At 33.8% G+C, this 26,107-nt stretch overlaps 1 protein-coding gene across 1 annotated transcript; it reads right to left on the bottom strand.

The window, feature by feature from the left end:
* Positions 1 to 2,278: 2,278 nt before the first annotated feature.
* Positions 2,279 to 3,477, bottom strand: LOC142976062 (uncharacterized). Its single transcript, XM_076119269.1, has one exon. The coding sequence runs from the start codon at positions 3,397 to 3,399 to the stop codon at positions 2,515 to 2,517; it is 885 nt and encodes a 294-aa protein (XP_075975384.1). The 5' UTR covers positions 3,400 to 3,477; the 3' UTR covers positions 2,279 to 2,514.
* Between the last annotated feature and the right edge of the window lie 22,630 nt (positions 3,478 to 26,107).

Genomic DNA, 26,107 nt, shown 5'->3' with positions numbered 1-26,107 from the left:
TGTCAAATGAAGTTTGAATTAAACGTTTTTGCTATGTAATACGAAATTACGGCGGATAAAATAAGTAGCATAAGTCATAAAAGTATTTTTTTCCTGATTTGTGTTAACAGTAGTGAATGTGATTAATGCGTCGAGGTCTCGTTTTTGAAACCGGTTAGTTAAAAAAGATTTTGAGCTTCTTTGGGTAAAAGTTAATCAGTTATTGCTCGCTGTATAGACATTTGTGATTTTTTTGAGACATCCGCGGATTTTAAAGCACGTAATACCGTCGGTTCTGCGCCTGACCATTTAGGCACTCAAACCCTCAACACATCTTCCACGGGGCTAATTTAAAGAAACTAACATCTGTTGTGGCTAAATGACTTTTTTTTATTTTTATATTTTTATAAAAGACAACTCCCGCACTAAGAACTGCTCTTGTGTCGCGGGGACTTTTACAAACATACAAATAACGGAGTTTTAACGGACACGAGTATAACCAAACCAGAAACAATTATTTTTGAAACTCACGACCTCCCGACGCAATGGTAGCGTCGCGTCGTGGCGACCTAAACCACTGTGCCATGGCGGCAGACAATCGAGTAAATCTTATTACATATTATTTGATACCATCAATTTTATTTATAATTACATTTTTACGTCACCATCACGCCCTCATATCTGAAATAAATTTTAATTAAAAACCGCGCACTACACATTCCGTTCATACGATGTTGTTATTAGATGCTATGTGTCCCCTACATTCTTAACCTCTTCACATTCTTTGGCCTTAATGAAATCACTTTGACCCTTCAAATATTATGTATTGTTCGTGAATGAAGGAAAATTTTAGGGTTTTTTGAGGACACTGAACTTGGGAAACGTACATATTTTTGAACCACTGTTTTGGTAGCGAGTCGGGTAATAATTTTTTTTACTGAATTTATTAATCTTTAATGTTACCTAAATAAGAAAGTAGTTGCGTTTTGTGTTTAAATTGGAGCACCCAAATATTATAGGCTATTGGCTTTAGATGAAAATGGTGTGGTTTTTTTGGATTCGCAGTCTTAAAATCCGTTTTGAGTTTCATAACAAAATTAAATATGCAGCGACGGTTAAATAAAGCATGCAGTAAGTGATTTCACCTGTCAGATTTTTCACATATTATAATAAAAATCTTGAAGAATCGTTCTACTTATATTATGTAGATAAAATAATAAATGAATGAAGACAACAATATTAAAATTTGTCAAAAGAAGACTTAAGGAAAATAATTTTAATATATTTTCCCAATTTCCTTTATACGTTCATTAAAACTCGTAAAGTAATCATTAATAAGATAAATTAACAGTCACGTAACTTGTAAGGAAACACACGGCTTCAATATAATTTGTGTAAGCGAAGTATAAAGTTCGCAGGATAACTAAGTTGGATGAGAAGTTGGGAGTTAGTACTAAAAATATTGTTGTTGGCAAACTTTGTTGGATCAACTTGATTGTTGATAAGTTAGTTAGAGTTGCTAATTATATTTTTTGATGAATATTAAATATATTTTACGGGGATTTTATCAAGTTTTTCATATTGAAGGAGTTACGGATGCCACTGCGGCAAGAAAAATGTAGGTCTCATTGAAAAAAGATAATTAAATTCGTTTTTTCTTTTACTTTTCTTGTATCTGGGTTCACCTACTACTGTTATGATTATAGTGAATACTATTGCGTAGTTTTATGATGCGTATTTGTATAGATAAAATTAATCTACGCTAGTAAGTGATACATTGCTAAGAGTGTAAAAGAAACTATCTGTAAAAGAAACTAGAGGGTGCTTTAAATGCTCAAGCCGTTCATATATGTACTTATTTACACGATGTATTGTGTATTAAGAAACTGGATAGTAGTTAGTAATACGTTTGTTGCAACTAGATAGCAATAGCAGACCATTGCGATCTGTAAAATTAAATTAATCTGTATTGTTGTGTCATGTATAAATGTGGTGGAGAATTGAAAGATATATAGTTTCAGTTTCGTACAATTTTATTATACACTAACAATCAGTAAATGCGTATCAAAATATATTCTCATTTTCACCAAATCGTTGTTATAAATTATTATTTACATTATTAACAATATACAGAATTTTACTTATATCTAACTTAGACTAACTTAATACTTACTTTTATAAATTAGTAGTATTTTAAAACCATCACAAACCATTAAGAAAATACATAAGTTTTTGGAGAGATCGTTGTGTTTGAGCAAAAATGTTCATAATATTATCGTAATTATACGCTATCATTACTTGAAAACTATTAATCAAGACTTATTTATGACTGACTTCAATGTCATAATAATTGACCAAAAATATTTATAGTTTTAGAATTGGCAATTACATTATCACAATAATTGGTTGGCACTTTAGAATTTGATATAAAAATCTGCAATACCCTCTAAATATTGTCTATCAAATCAACATTTATAATATCTTACTTCATAAGTCTTCATACCGTGGATCATTCACAATTACACAATACAGAGTTCAAGAGTACTGAGAAAGATTTTGTACTTCATAACTGTCGTTGTCACTGACCACATCAATTTGCTCTTGATCACACGGCTCCTGATTCTTCGAGGAGCAGGTACTTTTCGCGCAGCAGCATTTTTTGGACCCAGGGGTAGCAGACATAGGGGACTCCTCCTTCTTCAGTTTCACGCGACGGTTCTGGAACCAGATCTTCACTTGCTTCTCAGAAAGCTTCAGCCTAGACGCAATTTCGATTCTTCTCAGCCTTGACAAGTACATGTTCATAGAGAATTCTCTTTCTAGTTCCAATAGCTGAGTACCGGTAAATGCTGTCCTGATTCTCTTACTAGAGTCTTCTTTTAGAGGTACACGTTTTAGATCTTTGGAGTAACCGGGAAGTAATTCTTCTGGATGTGCCAGCGGCGGGCTTGGAGTTCCATTTCTGCTCTCGCTTGATAATGATGGGGATCGCTGACCTTGGCTCTTCGAAGGAGACGTGGCTGTTTTGTACGGATGATGCAAATACGGAGACACAGACTTCTTCCTCCTGTTTACGAAGTTAACAGGTTCTTGTTCTTCAGTTTTCAAATATCCTTCGAAAGGCTTATGTTCCGAATGAGCCTCGTAGAAATCCTGACGAGGTAGTTGATGGACGAATGGATAACGGAAATTCAACTGCTCCAAAAACGGTCTGAATAAATCCGGAGATCGTTGCTGATGAAGACCGATGTTCAGAAGGTTGTTCAAGTTTCCAGGGTACGGGTAAGGTAAAAACTTTGGCCGCGGATCTAAGTGATGTCCGATCAACGCGTAAGGGTGTATTGGTTCACTAGACAGTTCATTTTTCTTGCAATCTTTCGTATCACTGATCAAAGTGTCGACTAAGAACGAACGAGACATGTTTGCTGACGAGCTCTCGATATGAACACCAGTTCACTACTGAATGTAGGGTGCGTGTTCCCTAAAAGTAACAATTATAAAAACTACCCCCACTTAGCGCACCCTATTGTAAATGTACACAATAGGACTCGAAGCGTTTTGGCAATTATTTGGCCCGGCCCACCCCTTTTGTCGGCGAGACGTCAACCCCAGTGTTAGTTTGGAAAAAAATGCATGAATGGAGCATTTTAGTAGCTATGAATAATTTTGTATGGCAGGCTAACATCCCTAATATCTGTCTCATTAAATCCAATTTGGTTACTGTTTTCTATGCGTGTGTGCAGTTTGATTCTTTTTGTTGTTTAATTATTCATGTTTTTGAAAAGAGGTACGTATGTTGCTATTATTAATTTGGTTTAAGGGAGTTTTAGTAACGTAGTAATATTATTTTAATGTCATAAATATTTAATGTAACTAAATGCTACGGTAATTTCTACTAAATCAAATACGTTTTAAGTATTACGTAGTATTTGAATCCTAACTATTTAATACGCCCAATCATTAAATTGTAGTACTACTTTAAAGTAAACATAATATGCATCTGCAAAAACCCTATTATCTAGCCTACTAACCAGTCCTTCAAAAATTGCTATCCTCAATAATAATTTCAAACAATTTCAAAAAATGCTGCTACCTTATAATCACCTAATTGAGCAAAATTACAAAGCGAAATCTTATCATCGCAACGATCAAACACATCCCATCCTACTACACCATATTAATTAAATATGAATACCCCATAATTGAATCCTTATATTGCACACGAGCTAAAGAAACCCTTACAAAACTGGGAGGGGTCATTATGACCCCGCCTTACTTAAACTAGTTTATGAAATATTAAAAGGGGAATATTTTGAATCTGGTAGCATTATAATTGTGAATCAATTCGGTTATTATAATGTCAGGTTAAATTTGTGAAAGCTTTTGTTAAGTAAGTGTTATCTGATGGGATATTTTTGAAAGTAAATATGGGAGTAACGGTAATATATTTTGAGTTGTGTTGTACTGGTTTTTGAGATGAAGACGTTAAAAACTGGTATGGATACTGTCTTCGTTTTATATTCATACATTTGAAAAGATAGATATTGTATGTAGTTATTCCGATAGTTGGTTAACTTGTAGCCATTTTACTATAACAGACGGTTGTTGTAGTCTGTTTAAAACGATGTTTGAAGACATTTTTATGACGAAAGATTTAAACAGCAATTTATTTTGACGCTTTTAGAAAACCTTGATTGTTAAAGTATCAAATTCAATTGACTAAACTTAAACTATTTTCAGCCCTCAACACAGAAAAATAAACTACCTAACTGCTTTGCTTTGTCTATGTTGGACAAATTGACAAATCTTCCCGGCGCGGCGTGGCGGCCAATCACATTCTATTAGGTCGGGGAAAAAGTCTTTTCGCATTATAGTATGTATGAACTTGACGGCTTGAAGAATCAGAAATGAGTACACGGTTTAATAGGTTTCTTTCAGTGAGCTTTTTTGTGTAGAGAAAAGATTTTATTACAAGTTCATACATACTATAATGCTAAAAGACTTTTTCACCGACCTAATATAATGTAAAAAGTTTATAAAGTACGAGTATGTATTGAGATATGCTTTTTGTATAAACTTACTTGGGTATGACTAGTAAGAAATAGTGATATAACCAGTGTAGACCGATTTAAGAAATCCTTTCCCGTCGGCGGTTTCCCGGTTTCATTGAAACAAATAAGCACTCAGGATACCAGAACAAAAGCCTATCTCCAGGCTATTGATACACCGTAAAAATGGATAACTTAAGCGAATTTGTCAGTTTGGCAACCTTTCAGTAGTCGGCAAATACTTTTTGCCAAGTTTTTTCTTTTGTTATAAAATCTGTCCGTACTGGATTCGATCACGATCGCGAAACCAAACAATGGGACGAAAATAACAATGTTTGGGCAAACATCGTTCCGTGGCATGTATCTGATCGGCAAAACACTCCAAGCAAAAATTACCTATATTTTTCAAGCAATAAAGATGTTTTTTCTATGCAGGTGTTGACTCCCCCACAAATCAGATAGGTATAAAGGGTTATTATCAAATAAATCGGAGGGACTTCTAATTGTGTTCACGTCAAAGTCCCAGGTGGTTCACGGTAATGACCCCAGAAAACTATTCGACGAGAAAATATGGCAAATTAAGTATTTTTAGATAAAGGCATCTAACGGGTCGTATTGAAGGGCATCGTGGAATTAATTCGGGCTGTCATGTTTGATATAATATTTTGACATTTGAATCGGATTTATAACGTTTTTCAAAAGTAACTAAGTAATTAGTGTATTATACGTGAATTATAGCCATATGTGGACTCGGTTATTAACAATTAAGACCTTAATAAGATATTCTTTGTAACGAAATATTTTTCTTAAAATAAAGGAACGCATATTTCTTCTCCACATTATACAATTAGAGTCTAAATACATACATAGAGTTTCATTATAAGTATAATATAATTTGTCTAGTCCCTACACAGACTATAGATTATAACAGTATTTCTCACAATGTTGAACGTAAAAGTTACTTCATTTTCCATACAAACAAAATTCGTTTGCAGTGCAAAGATAATTTTCAACTAATTTATCATCAAACTAGCCACAAAGTACTCGACTATCACACTGTCCACAAGAATAGATACAACCAGTGAATATTACAAAGGTACTGTCCCACATAGGAGGGAATACAAATCACGACCTTTCGCACAATACAGTCAATAGAACAGTGTACAGTCAATAACAAACAGGCCTGTGTTTGGTGTTTGTAGTACAAGCGGGAATCAGCGACGGCTTTTTGTGTTACTACCTTTTAGGTTAGGTTTTCCGTTTTAACTAAGGCAATTTTGATTTACGGATTATAGTAACAAAATTGTACGCGCATTATTTATGCACAGTATTCTACTGTAGCATCATTATAGTAGGTATGTTTCTTAATAATGCAGCGACTGTGTTTAGTGTTTCTTTACAAAAAATGCAACAATCTTCGTAGGCACAGTTTCTCGTAAACTGATAGATATGGTAAAAAATATGATACAAAACATGCATCTTACCTTGATTTATCGCAGCTGCTAACACTGCTATCTGAACTTGACTAGCTGAAAAATTAAAAATAAATATATTTGTTAATCACACAAAAACTAAAAAACTAAGTTGGATGAAATTGGCAGAATCTAAGCATTTATACAGCAATGTTGACCGAATAATGCAGTACACTTATATCAATATACGTTTCATAACCTAAAATTAGGGTACAATTTACCTCAATATATAATGTAAGAATCTGAGTTTGGCAATTTTACAATGCAGACCAAAGTAGCGTAAGTTAAATTCCTAATTCCTAAGTAAATACCTCGTTAGCTTAACGGAAGATCTCAAAACAAACATCCAATTTCCTAATCTAGCACACTTGAGTTAGAACTAAGTCGTGCACTTATTACTAAGCACTTAGCGTTCAATAATAATGAGCTGAGTGCAGATATTTGGCACGGTACACTGACTCAATTTAGTTGAGAATTGTGTGCCTTGTTTGTTCTAAGCGCACCTGATATTAAAATGAATTGTTAGATTATTTAATTGCTGTTCTTGTTAATGTATCTGTATAATAGACGTAGAAGTACTTAGATTTACTATCTACCCATTGATTTAGTTAATGACTAATTTCCTAAATTATCATTGTTGCTTTTTATGTGGGGATGTTAGGTAGTTGTTTGAGTATTAAGGTCATGGTTAAGTTATGGCTAAGTGCATTTTTCTAGGTTTATTTAGCGTCGCCGCGTCGGTAGCTTCATTGGAGGTAGATTCATTAACAGTTTTAATCATCAGAGTCCATTGCAGTGCAAGTCCAAATTATTTGACCTCACTTTGTTATTGAAATATGATAGTAAATTAAAAACACGACGAAGAATCACACGATCGTATCACGTAATCACGACCAGTAATAGAAATTCATTCTCAAAACAATATCCTGAACCCTAAAACGTTCAATCTATCACCTGCTTCCCACATTACAAACGGCTCAAATCATGCACTTGTCAATTAGTCCTTTACGTTGAATAATGAGGCCAGCGCAGATATTTGGTGCGTAGATCGTACTCGCTTTATGCTGGTACCTTTGTTCTAACCGCTAATGTGGATTGTGCATAGATAACTTGGCAGTTGTAAATTATCATGGAATGGGATGGAATTTTTGAGTAGACCGCGGCTTTTGTAATCAGGGGCAAAATGTCCAGCAGACTGGGGTGAAATGCATGATTAGGTGTAATTATGAAACGCAAGTTTATAAGCTTGGGATGGTTTTGTTAGTATTTACTACGTGAATCAGAGGTTTGAAGTATCACAGGGACCTATACAAGCAACAATTATTTGTGAATCACATAAATCATTGTTCCGTGTGGGAATGAAACCCATTTACCATGTGGTGACCATAACCACTGCACCATGGAGGAAGTAAAAAAAAAAATTGAGCTGTAGTTCTAAGTTGCCTTTGTAAAACGTGAGTATAAGTACTAACTGCAAAAAATACACTCATTTTAATTTCATCTCCATCAAATTAGCACGAACATCCGCCATAACGAAACTTTCTAAGGAACAAACTACAGAATCTAAAATTCATTAAACTCCCATCCTCTCAAACGACAAAAGCCTTCATTTAAAACGCAATCACAAACGGAAATGAACTTAAAAGTTATTGAATAACCACCTGCGTATATCTTTACAATTCTACAAAGATTTGGTTCCGAGAACATTGGTTTTAAATTGTACGACAATGGTGTCGCCTGCCTGTCTGAGAGTCGGACACTACGGGATACACTTGTCCATTTCATTCATAAATTCATTCAATAGTTCATTCATGTTTCGCTACGGTAATGAATGAAGTATCGATTCCTTTGGAATGCTTTGTATTTTGCGATACGAGGCACAGGTATCGATGAAACACAAATTTATATTTACCATTATTTAAAACTTTAGTAGTCCCTATTACTAATAACATAACGTTGATTTTTCTTTGCGTCATTGTTCATGGATGGTATTGTTAATTTTGTATGTTTTCTTCTAGTAGTGTTGATCTTATTTTTCGCGACTATTGTAGTATATTTAAGTTCATTATGTTCACAATACGTTTTTGTGTCTGTGTGTTTGTGAGCGTGAGTTTTTGTGCTTTCTGAAGGAGCGTGTAAGGCATGGTTTTGATTTGCTAATTTATTACGAAACGATTTAGTTCTTGCTAAGTTTGGAAATAGTTTGATTTATAGATGAATTTGTTAGAGGCATGTTGAAGTGGTTAGGTATGTTTGGTACAATAATGAGCTCTATAAAATATTGGACTGAATTTTTTTTTACCAATTTTATATAATACTAACCCAATGAATTGTTTTTGTAATTTATTATTTTTTTATTCTTGATAAGTGTATTTAATATTTTTATATTACGTCTTACGTTATATTCAAAAGTCGAGGCATACAAGTGAATCGAAATAGGAAACAGTGGTGCTTTCAAAAATAAACAGTATTTTTATATAATAATGTAACAGGTCTTAGGGAGGATTTAAAATTAAATGTTAGAATACCATATTTGCTTACCCGACGTGACTCGTCACGTCAGCCCGTGACCATGGTCGATGTATATGGAACGAAACGTCGGGTAAACAAATAATAGTAGTATTATAACCTTTAATTTTCAATCGCGCTTAAGACCCGTTACATTATAATATTATGTGTACAAGTCGCGAGAGTTTAAAATCGTTGTCTGAACAGTATTTTATACTTTGATTTTTGACTTCTCCTCATGAATGGATCTCGAGAAACTTGTTAATAGGAGCAACAAATTGCCCTAAAACGTACTTAAAGCTAGTACCATCATTGTCCATCATCATGAAACAACGCACTTCAACTCAAACACCCAACTACTTCAGTAAGAGTGTATATGCAAAACATTCAAGACGCTAGGATTGATGAGTACCGTGCCGACGGCTGATAACAGAGTGATCCATCTCCCGCGACGTGATATTGTTTACACTAGTTCCTTACTAACCTGCTAGTTTTGCTTGCAAGATGTTTGTAGTTTGGTATTTCTTTTTTTCATAGTTTAGTTTTGATGTGTGTATAGAATTTGTTACTGTACCGTTAGTAGGTTGTGTTATATACAGCCTAATAATTAACCTTATGACTCACTTACCCCCGGTTTTTTATGTACGTTTAACGGTAGTTTATCTATTCAATAGCGTTAAAACTCATATAAAAAAACGCTATTGAATAGCTATTAGAAGCTATGAATGGCTATAAGAAGTTAGTACTTACCACATCTCTTAGAAAAACTGTCATTATTCTTTGTAACCTTAAAACTACGATCATAATCAATACGTGTTTGATAACTTAATCAATATCAGACTTACTTACATATTTCTAGTTAACGCAGGAGTTGACACTTAAAACAATTTTCTCGTTTTATCAACGATCCTCGTATACTTAGTCATTCTAAAACATCAAAACACACTTAACAAACTGCACAACTCGATAACAACTCAACTGAATATACACCCCTACAAAAGGGTCGTAACTTATAATTTTTAAAATCTGAAAGTCACTCTGAGGAAGAGTGACATCAAAGCGTTAAATTAATGGACATGAAAAGAGGGTAGATGTACTTTTTTAATTCAGTTATCGATGGTACAAGTTTTATATTAGTTGGTGAAAGGGTCAATCGTAAACCCGATTGTGAAATGATTTGACGACTTCGGAATAGATTGATAGGAAACTAAATGGTACTAGGTTTTAGTTATATAATCTTTCATGAGAGTAGGATGATTTTGAGATCTGTAACTCTAGATGTTTTAATAGAGCTCAATCAATTTTCATTGCTGTAGGTATGCTCGGAAGCATCAAATGTTTTTGAGTCATAATGAAATAGTAACTACTGATGATTATGACATAAATATGCTTGTATGTATTTACTACTATATAAGGTGAACGCACTATTATCCTACCTATGTAAATTGGAGCGACTTAAAACAGAGTATGTAAAAATCAAATTTCGTAAACAATGTTTTTGGCAAAACTAAAGACCTTTATTAACCACAGTTTTAAAACTACAAAGTAAAACCATTAACTGACGATATTACTTCATTTTATTTTTAAATTAATAACATGATGGCGGGAATATTCGGCGGCCATATTGTAATGGCGGCACGTGTGGAACTACTGTTGTGTGAAATAAAATGTGTGTGAATTGATGCACGTCACATGTTTATACATGAGAGAGCTTTAAAGAATTGTGAAAATAATGGGTTATATTTTATAAAATATATACCTCGTGCAATTTAGTTTTTTTGTGCTATGGGTTCATTCGCAAAAGGCTGATTGGTGAGTCCTATGGCTGAGTTCCTTTAAGTAAACGAATAATGACAATCGAAACAAAAGTAGCGAATCAGGGTCTGATTTTCTGCAAATAGTAAAGATTTTTTATCTAATAAACTGTGGCTACTTTCACTTTTTAACTTTCTTAAGCCTTGAGCTACTTTTATTTGAATGAGGGATGGTTAGGCCTAGAGTTCAACACACTAGCCAAGTGCGGTCAATACAGACCAAACTACTTCTTAATTTGTAAAACATACATTTACAAGAAGACAATTTCCCCTGCTCTGAATTTCATAAATATTGTCTAAAATGTATTACTAGAACAAAATAGATTTTCAGTACTTGTCACCAAAATTCCAAGCTCCATAAATACACCTCTAAACAAGGCCTTAACTTAAAATATTAATTTAATAAGTCATCAAACTTTAAATTACTTTCCAATGTTTATTAGTTAAGTTTTCCGTCTGTTGGTAATTAATTTGAAAGGAGATTAGAAAATAAATTGCTTGCATAGCTGTCTTGTGGAGCGACGACCTCGCCGCGGGAACTTTCCAAGAAGACACACTATATTGTAGCAAAAGTGTTGATTTCAGTCTAGACGCTATACAAGCAGTGTATTTGAGGAAATTATATATTCATAAATTTTTATGTATCATTGATTTTTATCCTTAAAATCATTTTTAGTATAAGTTCATAAGTTTCAGCCTCGTTGTAAAAGATCGACACTTATCTTTTCTGAAGCTAAAACTTATAAAAAATAATTGATAATTACATGTGTCCTTATGTATTATTCAGTTCAAAGAAAATTACAAAACAATTAAATCAATACGAATTTAAAAAACACAAAATTCATTCCACAACAGTAGGTATAGTCGTATACATTTTGCATACCCCAATAATTTCAGTTCAAACATATTCAACAATAGTTTTAAGCCTTCTCAATTACAAACAGACAATAATTACAATGAAACAATGAACAATTTTGTACCAACTTCTGTCACCTTCGTACTACAAAACTAACAACAAAACGCACTCCATCAGAAGGCAACGGACAAAAGGTAAAAAAGCAAAGAAAAGGAATAAAGAATGAAAGAAAAAACGCCGGTACAGTACAAAGAGAAGCAATTCACGTGTTTATTGATAAAAAACTATTGTACAATCGCAAATAGAATTTTGTGATTGCATTTTGCGGTAAACTATTTTTGTTAGGGTGTAAGGTATGAACTATTGTGGGGTGAATATTATTGGCTTGTAGTGTAATGTTGACAATATTGGTGAATTTGCAGATTATAAAATATGAAAAATTAAGTTATTAAAAAATATCCAGCAAATGTAATGTTGATATTTTCCATAAAGAAGAAGTTGATTATTGGATACTAACTATTTGTATTGTGTAATAGTTTAAGTATCTTTTTTGGTGTGTACATACCCTTTTTGGAAAATGGTTTGATTTTATGAGGGTCATGGTCTTATGTCGCTCATAATTATATTATGTATGTATACGCTTCTGGCTGTTTCCTAATAACTCTAAAATAGTCATTTTTTCTAAGCTACATTTAGAATACTAGATAAAAGGAAACTAAAAGAACTAAAACAGTAGAAACGTCACCTGCTGCCAAAGGTAATTTGTGTCTAAATCATAATTTTCACAGTAAAATTCTGCATTTGAGAATATTTTACAAATACTTGTACCTTGTACCACACCATACATCGATACTCAGCGATTTGTCTTCAATAGGCACTTAGCGACAAATCTTTGTCGTACACTGTAGTGCAATTAATACACACTCGAGTTAAGAGACGTGAGAATGCCGACGTTAGTCGAAATAAAATGTAAGGTTGAAATTCAAGTCGAATGTTTGAAGGCACGGGTATAGCTTGATTTATTTAAGTGTATGTCTTAGTAATTCAAGTACACTTTATTTAATTAGTAATTTAGAGCGAAACCTAAACATAAACAAACATTATAAAAAGAGTCTTTTGGTCAGAATCTAAGGATCACGTTATAAACTAACGTTTAAGTAAAAAAAATACATCTATTCACCATGTACTTTTTAAACTTTCAGAACTACCTGATATTATGTATGTTTGTAAGCAAATATACATAATATCATACCCGTTAGACCCGAAGGTGTAGGCAGAGGTACACGAAGATTAGGAAGGATCAATAGTGCTTCAAACTGGGTCTCAAATCCCAGACCTCATGGTTAGCAGTCGGATACAGTACCGACCGCGCCACAGAAGCAGTCTATACATAAGCCTATAACAGCTTAGATATACCCAACAATATTAGTTGAATGTTATAAGAGGCAAGCCTATTAACATTTTACCGGTCATTTTACCAAACTTCAAGCTACTTTTGAGAAATATTGTAATATAAATAAATTAGAAAAACACGAATAGTTTTTTGCTCGACCGGAGAATCGAACTCTCATCGAGACCTCCTTCATAGTCGGATACAGTACTGTAGTCTCATTCATAGTCAGTCTATATGTAGGCCTATAATAACTAAGATTTACTCCTATTCATATTCCTTTAATATTAATTTACAGTTATATTTATGAAGGTGTTAGAACTGTATTACTAAAGTTAGTATTTATGTGTATTCTCTAGTCCTAGGTAACAAACGACTTGGGTACCAAGTTGTTACTTATGCACTTTATTATCAAACTAAGGTTATTGAATAAATTACACTTTGGTGAACTTGAAAAGTGGTATATGTATAGAGGTAGATGCGTAATACACCATGACGCCTGTTATACCCGGTGGTGTAGGCAGAGGTTTATAAAATACGACCACGTTTGGTCATTGACAACGTAAGTCGTATTTACCGGGCACATTACCAAATTTAAAAGATTAAAAATCCGGATTATTATAAAAAAAATATTCTCATATAAGTAAAGTACCTACATAAGGCTAACAGTACTTCACCCGAGTCGGGAGTGGAACCTGAGACCTCATGGTCAGCAACCGGATACACTATTACTAGCCGGTCACTGATATTCTAAATACTGAATTTTGTATTCATTCTTCAGCCACTAACTTTCCACACAAAGCTCTCTACTAACCTTATAAACACACTATAAACCTATTTTAGTTAAAAAAACTACTATAATATGCTTTCTCTTTTTAATTTCGTTAAGAATGAAAGAAACAAAACACTCTATAAGCCTCCACTCTATAACTTCATACATTTTTATGAATAAGAGGGTTAGTTTTTAGACTGTACTACAGTAGAAAATAAACTCAGGCAAAACCACGGGTAAAAGCTAGTTATATAATATTAACAAGTATAGAAATTCTCTCCTTACTCCCTAGATGGTACTATAGTATATTTTTATGATTTATAGTCAAAGTTCTAAATATTATATTTTTGTAACACTCAGGGAATATCATTTGATTTATCGCTTCGGTTTTATTGGTGAATGTCTTGAGCTAAATGTTAATTTTATGAAAGTTTATTAGTCTTTGACCTTTACAAGTTCGTTTTGATATTAAATATCAGTTTCTTAACTTATTTCGGTATAATATAAACAAAAATATTATTATTTTATTCGGGCTCGTCACTTTTGAGGACGTTTATTTATATATTAGACTAGCCATTCTTCTACCTATGTTGGAGTCGGCTTCCAGTTTCACCGGATGCAGCTAAATACCTGGGTTATAACACGATACCCTTCGGTAAGACTGGTTGTCAGACTTTCGAGCTTCTGACCACTGATCGGCTGTCAAAGATCTATGAAAATGATAGCCGACACTTTTGAGGATGTTTTGTTCTCAATGTTATGTGTCAAATATGAAGTGGATTTGGGACGAATATTCTAATACTTTGCTGTACTTACCGTCATCACATTTCGGTCAAGAGGAACTATTCAACACTTATCAGATGCACTTTAGCTGTTGGTTAACACAACACTTTACTTCCTATGAGATTTTAAACAATTATTTATATCTAACACTACTAAACGAGTCTTATATGCAACTAATATTTAAAGGTTTAATGTACTTTATTCTTTCGACCGAGTTACACCGATCTTGATTGCGGGTGGACTGATGTAACTCCTAACTGTCATCTCCTTGAAGCGCGGGTTTCTACACCTACCCTCTGTTGGTCTTCACTTTTTCTAAATTGTAACATGTTTTGATACTGGCGTATTGTCAGACAACGCATGCACTGGTTAATAACGGGATATGTGCATTTCAATGATTTAGCATTCGTCTTTTCGATGGAAATTAGCCTATTCGTTTGCGTTGATGTTAGAAAAATTAAGTAATTAGGTTTGATCGCAGATGTTCACCTAAATTCTTGCCCAATTTGAACAAAATTGGTTGAGCGATCGGGGCGCGACGCAAAACATACGGAGATTTACAATTAATAAAAAAAATCATAATCATATATATATTTTTCACTAACTATGTAAGTATAATAATATTTCAAAATATGCTTATAACTGCACAATCAGTAATTAATTTGATTGATTGCGATATAATTGAGTGGCTTCAATATAATCGCATCGAGTGCCCTCCAATTATTGCACTAATTGTTTACTTAATAATTAAATTGTTGGACAATATTAATTCAATGAATTTCGCTCTATTAAACAGTTTATTTGGTGAGGTCAAGTATTGTGGCATTAAACATCATACGATTTTAAAATTACAAATATTATTTTAAATAAATAGATTTTTTTAATTTTCTTTTCAACTAAACAGATGATTATACACAATTCTGTGAACTAATAGAATGTTAACAAGAGTTAAAATATCGTTATATTATTTAAATGAAGATTAAGAGGAATAATATTATTCCTTTATGACAACTGTTGATACTTATGATTGTCAAAGCTACAGATTGTTTGAGTCTAGTTTGCGATAATAAACTTAAAACATACTCACGACTAGGTGACTGGTACTCTGCTCCTATTTGTCGCAGCGTGATGTTATATAGCCTTAAGCCTTCCTCGATAAATGGTCTATTCAACACAAAAATAACTTTTCAATTCGAACCAGTAGTTCTTGAAATTAGCGCGTTCAAACAAACAAACTCTTCAGCTTCATAATATTAGTATAGATAGGCACCAAATGCTACTATTCTAAAAGAACTGGTCTCCTAGCAAATTCTTTCTAGCAGACGCTTCAAAACAAAAAAGCTAATAATTATTCTACATACAACTGCAGCTGCAATTTACGAATTACACAATAACAAACTCAACAACGATCTTGTTTTAATAAAAATTAAATTAATACGATATCTGTGAAACTGTATAAACGTATAATTCGTCACGTCGCGTCATTAGCTTTAGGGTGTGTACACGTGGTGACAAATCGAAAGGGTGACAATATCGTGTTGGGTAACATTGATTAGTCGCGGTACGGCGTGACTGTGTATGTTTACTTTGAAATTTAAAATTAAAGTATTTTATCTTAAAATGCCTAACGTTTCGGCGCAGGTTACACTCACCGTGGTTGCAAGCTGATTATACATTAAACATGCAACGCGAGAATTTAAAAGTTATGATTAAATTAAAGTAACTAGAAAGTAAGTAGTTTTAAAACTATAAATGCTGGAAAACTTTACTGGTTCTGTTATGGCTATTGCTGTAGATAAAAGTATTGTTGTTTTAATTTGTTACTAGAAAGACTGATAAGTGTGGTGTAGACATTTGGCCTGCTTCTTTTGAATATCCAAGCTTAATATGTAGCAAAATATTAAGCAACTTGCAGCTACCTCTTTGCAGAACCTTGCATTCAAATAATTCAGTAATGAACCACGTTGTAAATTATTTCGCGATTGAAAAAAGTGGCCGTGAGTATCTTGTTAACTCTTCTCATAAGGCTTTACGCCCTTTCCAAATGGTAGCTATTCAGTAACTGCAACAACTATTATAAGTGACCACATTTGCCCAAAATGAATAAACAATTTTATATACATGTAGTTGTATATTAAAATAGATTTTATGCCAAAGCAACATTTTTAATTAAAAATGTAATAATACTTCAATACCAATAACACTCGTATCACTTTTATCGTAACGTACAAACAAGCACCATTAAAATCCTCCCTTACAATACGATCCATCTACAATGATAGGGAGTAAAACGTATGCTAATATCAGCTGTAACGAATCATCGACTAGTAAATGAAATAGTTGATGTGTTACGCGAAACGCGATTCGTTTCGCACACTCGTGCGATGTCATTGTAGGGACTGTCCTATTCGCATTAAATGCTTGGTCATCGTAGTTTCGAATTTTATTTTGATTGAAATTAGTTATTTGTTAGGGTGTTAGTTTAAGTTTTGAAATTGTTTTTTTTTGCAGTTTAAACTATAATGTTAATTCAAAAGTTACGTATATTTTCAACAGTTATATATCGATAAATAAAATATGATCTTAATAAAGTTTATATGTATTTTATTTTTCTTGTAGTAACTTGTCAACTTGATGTTTAAATGTCTCGAAAGCATTTGACAAGTATTATCAATAGTTATTTCATTTTATAACATCAACTATCTTGAATTACTAGTCCTAGTTGCAGTAATATTTTGGCGCGGTCGGTAGTATATGCGACTGCGGTGCAAGAGGTCTCGGGTTCGAATCCTGGGTCGGGTCAAAAAGTCTTTTCTGAGATTTTCTGTTAAGAATTTCTTAGAGATTGCCCGGAGTTAGGAAGTTGAGGTCGAAGACCTCCGTGCCTCGGAGAGCACGTAAAGCCGTCGGTCCTGCGCCTGACCACTCACTGGTCGTGTCGGTTATCCGTCCCACCAAACTATGAGAGTGATGGAATAGAGAGTGTACCTGCGTATTGTGCACACACTTGGACACTATAAACAAAGTCCTGCACAGATGGCCAGTTTCAATGAAACTGACCACCGTAGCCGTATATCGGCTAGGAGGACATTAATATTTTGGCCACAAAGTGGTTTCAAAATATTGGCTCTGTTGACTACTAAAAATGGGTAATAAGTTTAACCTACGTTTAAAACATAGGTTTAAGAACAGAAAAATAAAAGAATTTAAAGTAGAAAAGTGGAAAATATCGTACAATTGATTTATCACTCTATAAACGTATCCCAACCAAACACCTCAACAAAATCGAAAATTAAAGTATTCATGAAAAAAAATACGTTTCAATATTGCAAAGGATTGTGCCTCGAGACACAGTTATTGTAAGGTTTCAATACAGAACAGTATGAAAGGGTTAAAGCCGGTCCCTTCCGGTTTGTTGTGAGTACAGTGAGATGTTTGTGTTTAAGATCGATGGCAGTTGACGCGGAACTTTGACGTCATCGCTGTTGTGATTTTTTTTCGTAGGTATATACGTATGTGTCTTTTTTTGGAGATGTCTCTTTGACTTAAATAGATTGTGCGGTTATATTTTGTAACTAGCTTTTATCCACGTGGTTTGTGAGTTATTTTCATTCAAACTTTCATCCCCTATTTTATCCTCTTAGGGGTAGAATTGATTAAAATCCAAATTCTTAGCGGATACCTACGTCATAACATCTATCTGCATGCCAAATTTCAGCCCGATCTGCCCAGTGGTTTGGACTGTGCGTTGATAGATCACTACGTCAGTACCTTTGAGTTATATCTAGAAGTTCCTATTAAATAGATTTCAAATGGAATCATTGGTGACTTACTTCTAGGCATTAGGGCTAAACCACTATACTCCCGTACGTTGATACTTCCGTACTCGATATATTATACAACGCTTGTTTACGAATTTTGTATTGCAGTGCGACGTTGTGTTTGCGATGCGTTGGTTGCTGCAATGGTTTCGGCCTTAAGTATTGTTCCATCGCGTTCGCTTCTCATGCAGGACCTTATCTGCGTCCAAAGATTGTCGTATCGCATCGCGTTGCATTTATCGTTAACTTGAGGCAGTAGATCTTTTACAAAGCCACGATTTAACCATTGCTATTATAAAAGTAGACAGGGTCAGCTCACACCGAGACGCGACGCAACGGGCAATGCGAGTGCACTTTTAAAGAGCGATTAAAAATATAACTTTACTTTCTACAATCAAAGATACACATTTCGTTGTAAGACTTAAGATCTGACAACTACTTTAGCGGCGTTTGCTGAATAAACGCTTCTTTATTTTAATAACCATATCATTACCAATTCACGTACATTCATGCATTACAAGACGTATTCAGTTCTTCATTACAATTTCTCAAACATACAACAAACTATCACCAATAAGGCTTGAACTTAAGCATAATATCAACTCAATAGCCCATTAAATAACCTTATTCGTTTCAATATGGCGTATAATTGAAGTTTGGCAATACTTCCGGTGGCGCCGCGTGGCGGACGTGTTGACGTCACTTCCGTTACGGAAAGCCGTTACGTTTAAATTGTGTTATTCGATGTGGGAATTTGTTTCGTCATTCTGTTATTGTGATGCCATTCTTACTGCTATTGGGAACTTATTAGGTTAGGAGTTTCGTGTGAAAATGGACGTAATTGTGACCTAAAAATTTGTGTTGGGCCTGCTACACACAATACATATTCGTTTCGGCACGTTCGGTTTGATTCGACTCACTTATTCGGCTTCTGCCCATCGGGTTCATCTATACATATTCGCCCGACTGAGTCGATTAATGACGAATCGAATGTGTGTGTAGCAAGCCTTAAAGTTAACGAGACTTAGCAATTATTGTAGGTACAGTTTTCATAGTCTCATAGCCTTTTGAAATCTGGTTGTGTGTCAGTCACTGTGATCCTCGTTATTATTCCTAGAAGGCTTCGGCCGTGTATGATACCAGAGTTTGGTAACCAGTATCATACGAAGAAAAAATGATCGTTGTAGGATACTGGTATCCAAGTAAGAGGGATTTTTCGTTTTATGTAACCCAGCATCAGCTCAGGAAAATATCAAATAATTACAAGTGAATAATTAACATCTCCTCGTATGCAACTGATGATGTCATGTGCATTGATATATTTCCGCGTTGCCTGTAGTCCAAAATGAGTAAAGATATTGAATTTATCACTACGAAGAGAGGAGGAAGAGCACTATTGAGTGATGGTCGCAAGTACCGCAGGAAAAAACCTTACTCAAACGAATCTACCTTTTGGCTTTGCCATAATATTAATTATAGATGTACAGTGAGTGTTACTCTAAATGTTAAAAATGAAGTCGTAAAAATCAAAACTCATGAACTATTTCCTTGTTTCCTTGTATGCTTTCCATAAAGCGAGAGTTTACAACAAGCGTCGGTACATAATGCGACCCGATGGCTTTTACTCGGATGAAAGATAATATAACCAGAAGTGGATAATGACATAATGACAACATATTTTCTGCGAATAAAAATAATTAGAATTTGATTTTGAATAACCAGATAGCGTTCTCATGTCAGTATTGAGTTGGGAAACTACCATTTGCTTATCACAGTTTTGCCGAGTTGGTTTCATAGGCAGAATGTTATATTACTTACTGGATACTGGTTACCAAACATAATGAAGGGTATCAGAAAAATAATAAATCCTATTACTTGGATACCAGTATCCTACAACGATCATTTTTTCTTCGTATGATACTGGTTACCAAACTCTGGTATCATACACGGCCGAAGAGTCCTAGAAATATATTACTTTATATACCTACTACTTTATTTCATCCTATGTGTGTCCAAACAGACGAACTACATATGTATGGAATACTTTATAAAATATTGGTTTCTACTCTACAACATATAGCTCATCACGCACTTTCTTTCAAAGGAGTTTCAAGTCCCCTTTTCGTTTTTGTAAGTGATGTACACGTAATGTATTTTACTGTCATTCCATAACTAAGTACCTTACAACATTTCTACCATAATGACACTACACTTACACAATGTAACACACCAATAATTTACCATTTACTAGACATTCATTCACTACTATACTTTTTATATTTCATTCACTAAACCTGAGTGTATGAAATACTATTACAAATATTTCGCTCCGGTCACTTGAAGATTCCATTCATACATTTTCTATACGATAACATATTAGGCCCATTCATTTACCACAAAAAAATAAAATCAACCTTATGTCTATGGAAAAGAGTTGATTTTTCCTTATGTATTTTTTTCTATAATGTGTTCGTTTGAGTGTAAAATGTCGCCGTGTTTAGGTAGCGGTATCTTTGACTCGTGTGCGCTTGTCTTTTGTTAAATGTGTGAATCTTTTGAGGCTATGAAAAAAGCGGATTTATGAGAAGTAGCGGGAGCGATTAGCGATACTATTGTAATATTATAGATGTAATAAAATTGTTCTTTTATTAAATTGTGTTACAGACGATGTGTGATCTCCAGTTCATGAATTAAGATCATGAGCAACAAAAACACGATGTACGATACTCAGTGATAAAATGGTTATTACGCTGCTATTGCTGTGCCAGGAGGTTTTAGGTTTGATTCAAGATTCATATCTTCAACTTAGACTTTTAACTACAATGGTTATTATTTTAGCCAAAATTGAAACCGAAGTCGGTGACTATAAGTCCTCAACTTAATTGATAATTACTAACAGTATAATATAGTAGTTACCTAATTTACTAAAAATAAAATTATTTATAACATTTTCCACCCCTCGAGTTTTAAAAGTAAAACATCCTAATATAATTTTATCACAGCCTAAACAATGAACAAAGTATCCACTTTTGATTCAATTAAATGATAATAAGCCATTTCTTTAAGATAACGTTAAAATTCAACAACTTTCTAACATTTTGGGTCTATTACTATTATAAGACGTAAATTATTCACGAAGTTATTTGCCCTATTATCTACGTTTACTCGATATATTTCACATAAAGAAATGAAATTCAGTTGTCTGTCTGTAATTTTACGTACAAAAATACATAATATCATGCCTTTTTCCCATAAGGATGGACCAGAGATCTCCACTTGAAATCATCCTAACAAACTTCTCTGGCCTCATTTACATCTATACATATTATACAAGACCGCTGGTTACGAACACTAAGAACCTGATCTTGTAATTTATAATATAAATAACTAACCATATTGATGTAGTATGTTTGTTAGTGTCTTTTTACCGCAAAAGTAGAAAATAGATGGACTATTTAATTTTCAACAGACATCTGGCAGATTGCTAATGTTTAGAAAGTTGTGATATACAGTGAAGTGTGATTCGGATTCTTACACTGCAAAATTCTTGCGAGAAGAGTCACACGGCTCCATTAGTCTTCTACAACAATAAAGTTTCCAACATTATCTATTAGCATCTTCGAAACAAAGCCCAAATTATAACAAAGACCTTTATCAAAATATCTTATAACGAAAATTCAATTTCAACTTTTTCAAAACTTCGTGGCCCGATAATGTAGTGTTGGTTTTCAAAAGCCACCGAGTTCTTGGCACCGCCCATTTTAATTGCATAACAGCCTTTTCGCTTCAGTCATTTGACATGGCGACAAATCGTCTCCAAAGAACCTTTTGTTGAACCAACTTTTGATCTCAAATTTGACAATATCGATTTGAAAATTTACAGCTTTGATATTAAGTAGCCGCGCCGCCGATTGTAATTTGATTCAGCGAATAATATGACATATTGTAGAGCCTTTATTACTGGATAATAAGAGTCATTTTCCCTTGTATTTTTGATAGAATTGACACTAAACTTATCGTATTATAGTATAATGTATTATAGAAAGGAATTTCATGCATGCCTCTGCCTTTTTAAGTCGAGTATTGTAGCTTTTATACGTTCCAGAGTGCTACTTGTAATGAATAGAATAAAATTAGTTACGGTGAATGATTATCTAAAAATATAGCGATTTTTATTTGGGCATTTAGCGTTAAATACGGCTGACCTTTGAGCAGATGTTTGAAAGGTGCTTGCTTGAGGTTTTGACACGGGACATTTTAGAAAAAAATCTTCTGCTTGGTAAAATTCGTTGATCAAACAGGAAATTTGTTGGAAATGAACAACTTTGGGTATCAAATGAATTTGTTAAAAGATGCCTGTAGGAGTTTCTTTCTTGAAGAAAAAAGTTATGCCATTGGAGATTTTTGTCACAGTTTTAAATGTCACTCAATCTTTATTTATAGAAGAAGAAGGAACTATTTTTATAGTGAAGAGTTTATTTTTTTAGCTAGATATAAGAACAAATCTGAATATAAGTTGCGCATTTACATCGAAAGTGATAATACTAGTTAGTACTAATAACAATAATGCTTTTGCGGGAGAAGCAGTAAGAGAAAGCAAGTATATAAACCATCTCTTGCGAAAATATAAGTTTACTTCGTATATTTTGGAAAAGTATGAAAAACTCATGCATAAACAAATTACTTGTAAATCCATATTAAATAAAGATACCGCTTAAACTCAGATATCGAACCGGGAAGCCGAAGTAAGAAAGTTTATCAAACTCCCACTGTACTTTCACACAGCCATACAAGTTGGTAGAATAAATTACGAGTTTCTTTACCATAAATAATATATGTATAGGCGTATTATATTTGTAGGTTTTTGAAGAAAAATAAATAAAAGTTATCTTGTTGTTTAAAGGTTTTACTGTGTTGAAATCTTCTTCTTATCGTAGGGTTAGTGGTCAACGTAGTGTCAAAGTTGTTCAAGACGCCCGAAGGCATTGACGTGGCTTAGCGACTGTTATCTTAATTGAAAACAACCGGTACTGAACTTTACGTGCCCTTCGAAGTACGAAGACGCCCAGTTTAAATACCATCATTATTATAAGAATGAAAATAAATGTTTTGATTACTTCAATTCTTAAATAGTTGCTACCATCCCATGGTCTAATGATCACATTAGTCTAAATATCTTCTATTTACTCGTGACCAAACCAGCAAGTGAACCGAGTACAAACGTTCGGACATTCTCTAAATGTTTAATGGCTGATCGATGGCGGTTCCTGTGGTGCTCTGGTCTCAGGCTTTGAATGCGTGATCGTTATTTACGTACGGCCGCTTGGTGTTCAGACTTGCTGTGGTACGAACACATACGATGTATAAAACCTTGCCGTTTTGACTGAAACCCTTTGATCTTAGAAATTTGTTGTTGGGGTTGTGTAAAAATCTAGTGGCTGCAAGTATATTTATATTAATAACTAGCTGACCCGCACAACTTCGCTTGCGTCACAAAAGAGAGAATGGTCAAAATGTTCCCCGTTTTTGTAACATTTTTTATTGCCACTCTGCTCCTATTGGTCGTAGCGTAAAGATATATATAAATGGACTATCTGGCGCTGAAAGATTTTTTCAAATCGGACCAGTAGTTCCTGAGATTAGCGCGTTCAAACAAACAAACAAACAAACAATCAAACAAACAAATTCTTCAGCTTTATAATATTAGTATAGATAATTAATAGAGATTATTTGTCAAAAAGTCACTAGTAAAAGTTAAGTGTTTCATTGTATCGGACGGACGGACGGACACAAGAGTAGTGTGGAAACAGTATGTTGTCGTTTATTGGATACAGTACAAAACGTTGAGGTTGACCGAAAAACTATTTATTTAAGCGGCTTTAAGGGCTCAAATAAAATAATGCATGCATTCTATCGATTTTTAAAAACCTGTGATCTGAACAACCAATTTCTAATAAAAATAAAATCTTCAACAAGAGGCGTTTAAAGTATCTAGTCTTGTTCCCACCTTCACCTATTGGCAACGTTACCTTTGTGGAGGCACCGGGTTTCAGTAGTGTAAACTATGTGGTCAGCCCAGTTTGTAGGCTGCCTCTATTTGACTTGGCTTCACGTCCCACGAGCCTTCCTTCCACTGATCAGTCAAATATGTAAATTGTACCGTTTGAGGTATTTATAGTTGTACAACTATTTCTTCAAGTAGACTGGATTCTGTTACAATGTATTTAGGTGGATTCTATTATTAGAATTTAAAGAGAGGAATAATTATCAAAGTTTTGCTAGTCGAGATCATATTATACTTTAGGTATGCGATCGAAACAAATGCTTTGGAGTCTGATTGTCGGTATGTATTTCTGTAATCATTAAATATAATACAATGCAAACATAGGATATTGTTTTAACAACGTAAAAATTGTTCTTATTTTATTATTAACTAATTAATAGCTAGTAAAACCGTTGTTTTTATGGAACAAAAATAAATAAGCATAAAACCGTATTGATGAGATACAACTTACATAAAATTAAAATCAATTAATTACGTCACAATGCTCTAAACATAGCCCGATAATCGGCGACAAATATCAAAAAGATTTATACCGTTAACAAAAACACATCAATAAGTCCCAATTTATCAATATTAAATACCATAATACATCCACAATATTGCACAAAGACCCTTTCGTATCAAAAGATACAGTCGCGAGCAGAAACATCTGTCCCTTTAACACTCTGCTATTTGCCGGGTCATTAACCATACACGCTTTCCACTTATCATATATTTTTATATGAAATCTATAATACATTTTATGGCAAATAAAATTTCTTGCCACGCCCTTTTCGATAAATAACGAAAGATTTAACGCTTTTTTTGGATTTGCGTAAAATTGACAATTTCCTTTAGCGTCAAAATTTTGGGGTTGAATTTGGGTTGTATGGTAGAAATTTTTGGGGTGAATGTGGGGTTTTTTGTGTTTTGCGGTTAGGGTGGCTTGTTTTAATGGGTTATTCAGAATAAAAGCGTTCTAGTGTGACGTTGAGTGCTTCGATGATACTTCAAATAATTGATAGTTTTGTTATTTTTGTTTAAAAATTACAGGATAAGTTGTAATTTTGTTGAAATGATAGGTTTTTTGGGTCAAAATGCTGAATGATAATGGATAAAATTGTATGTTTTTTGCTGTTATTGTTGATGACACTTTAAGCTTTTGGTTAAAAAGTTGCAATAATTACAATGCTTTTTTAAGGTCATTATGAATACTCTATAACAGCTGAATTGTGTTCAACTTGTTTTTATCGGCATATGAGTGTACTTTCAGAAGTAAAATCAAAAATTGATTTTTAATTCTCATATATTTATAGATTTTTTTGAATTTTCAACAGGATCGAATTCAGCTCATTTCCTCACAAATAAATAACTAAATCAATTACCCCAAATACAATAACATGTACTTACCCCTACTGCCCTCAGCGTCTAAGGGTGGCTAATAAGGCCTCACGCCCGCCACGTGGCCCCGGATTAACAATAATTACCGTTCGTCTGTCTGTTTGTTGTTCAAACATTTTACAGCGGTGATTTTGGATATGGGATTAACGGGATTGCTTTTATTACTGCAATGTAGTATTCTAATGCTTCGTACTCAATCACAGTTGAACTGGATCGAGCT

Source organism: Anticarsia gemmatalis, chromosome 10, assembly GCF_050436995.1.
Source record: "Anticarsia gemmatalis isolate Benzon Research Colony breed Stoneville strain chromosome 10, ilAntGemm2 primary, whole genome shotgun sequence".
In the NCBI taxonomy this organism is placed as follows: Eukaryota; Metazoa; Arthropoda; class Insecta; order Lepidoptera; family Erebidae; genus Anticarsia; species Anticarsia gemmatalis.
This window is presented reverse-complemented; position numbering and strand designations above follow the sequence as displayed.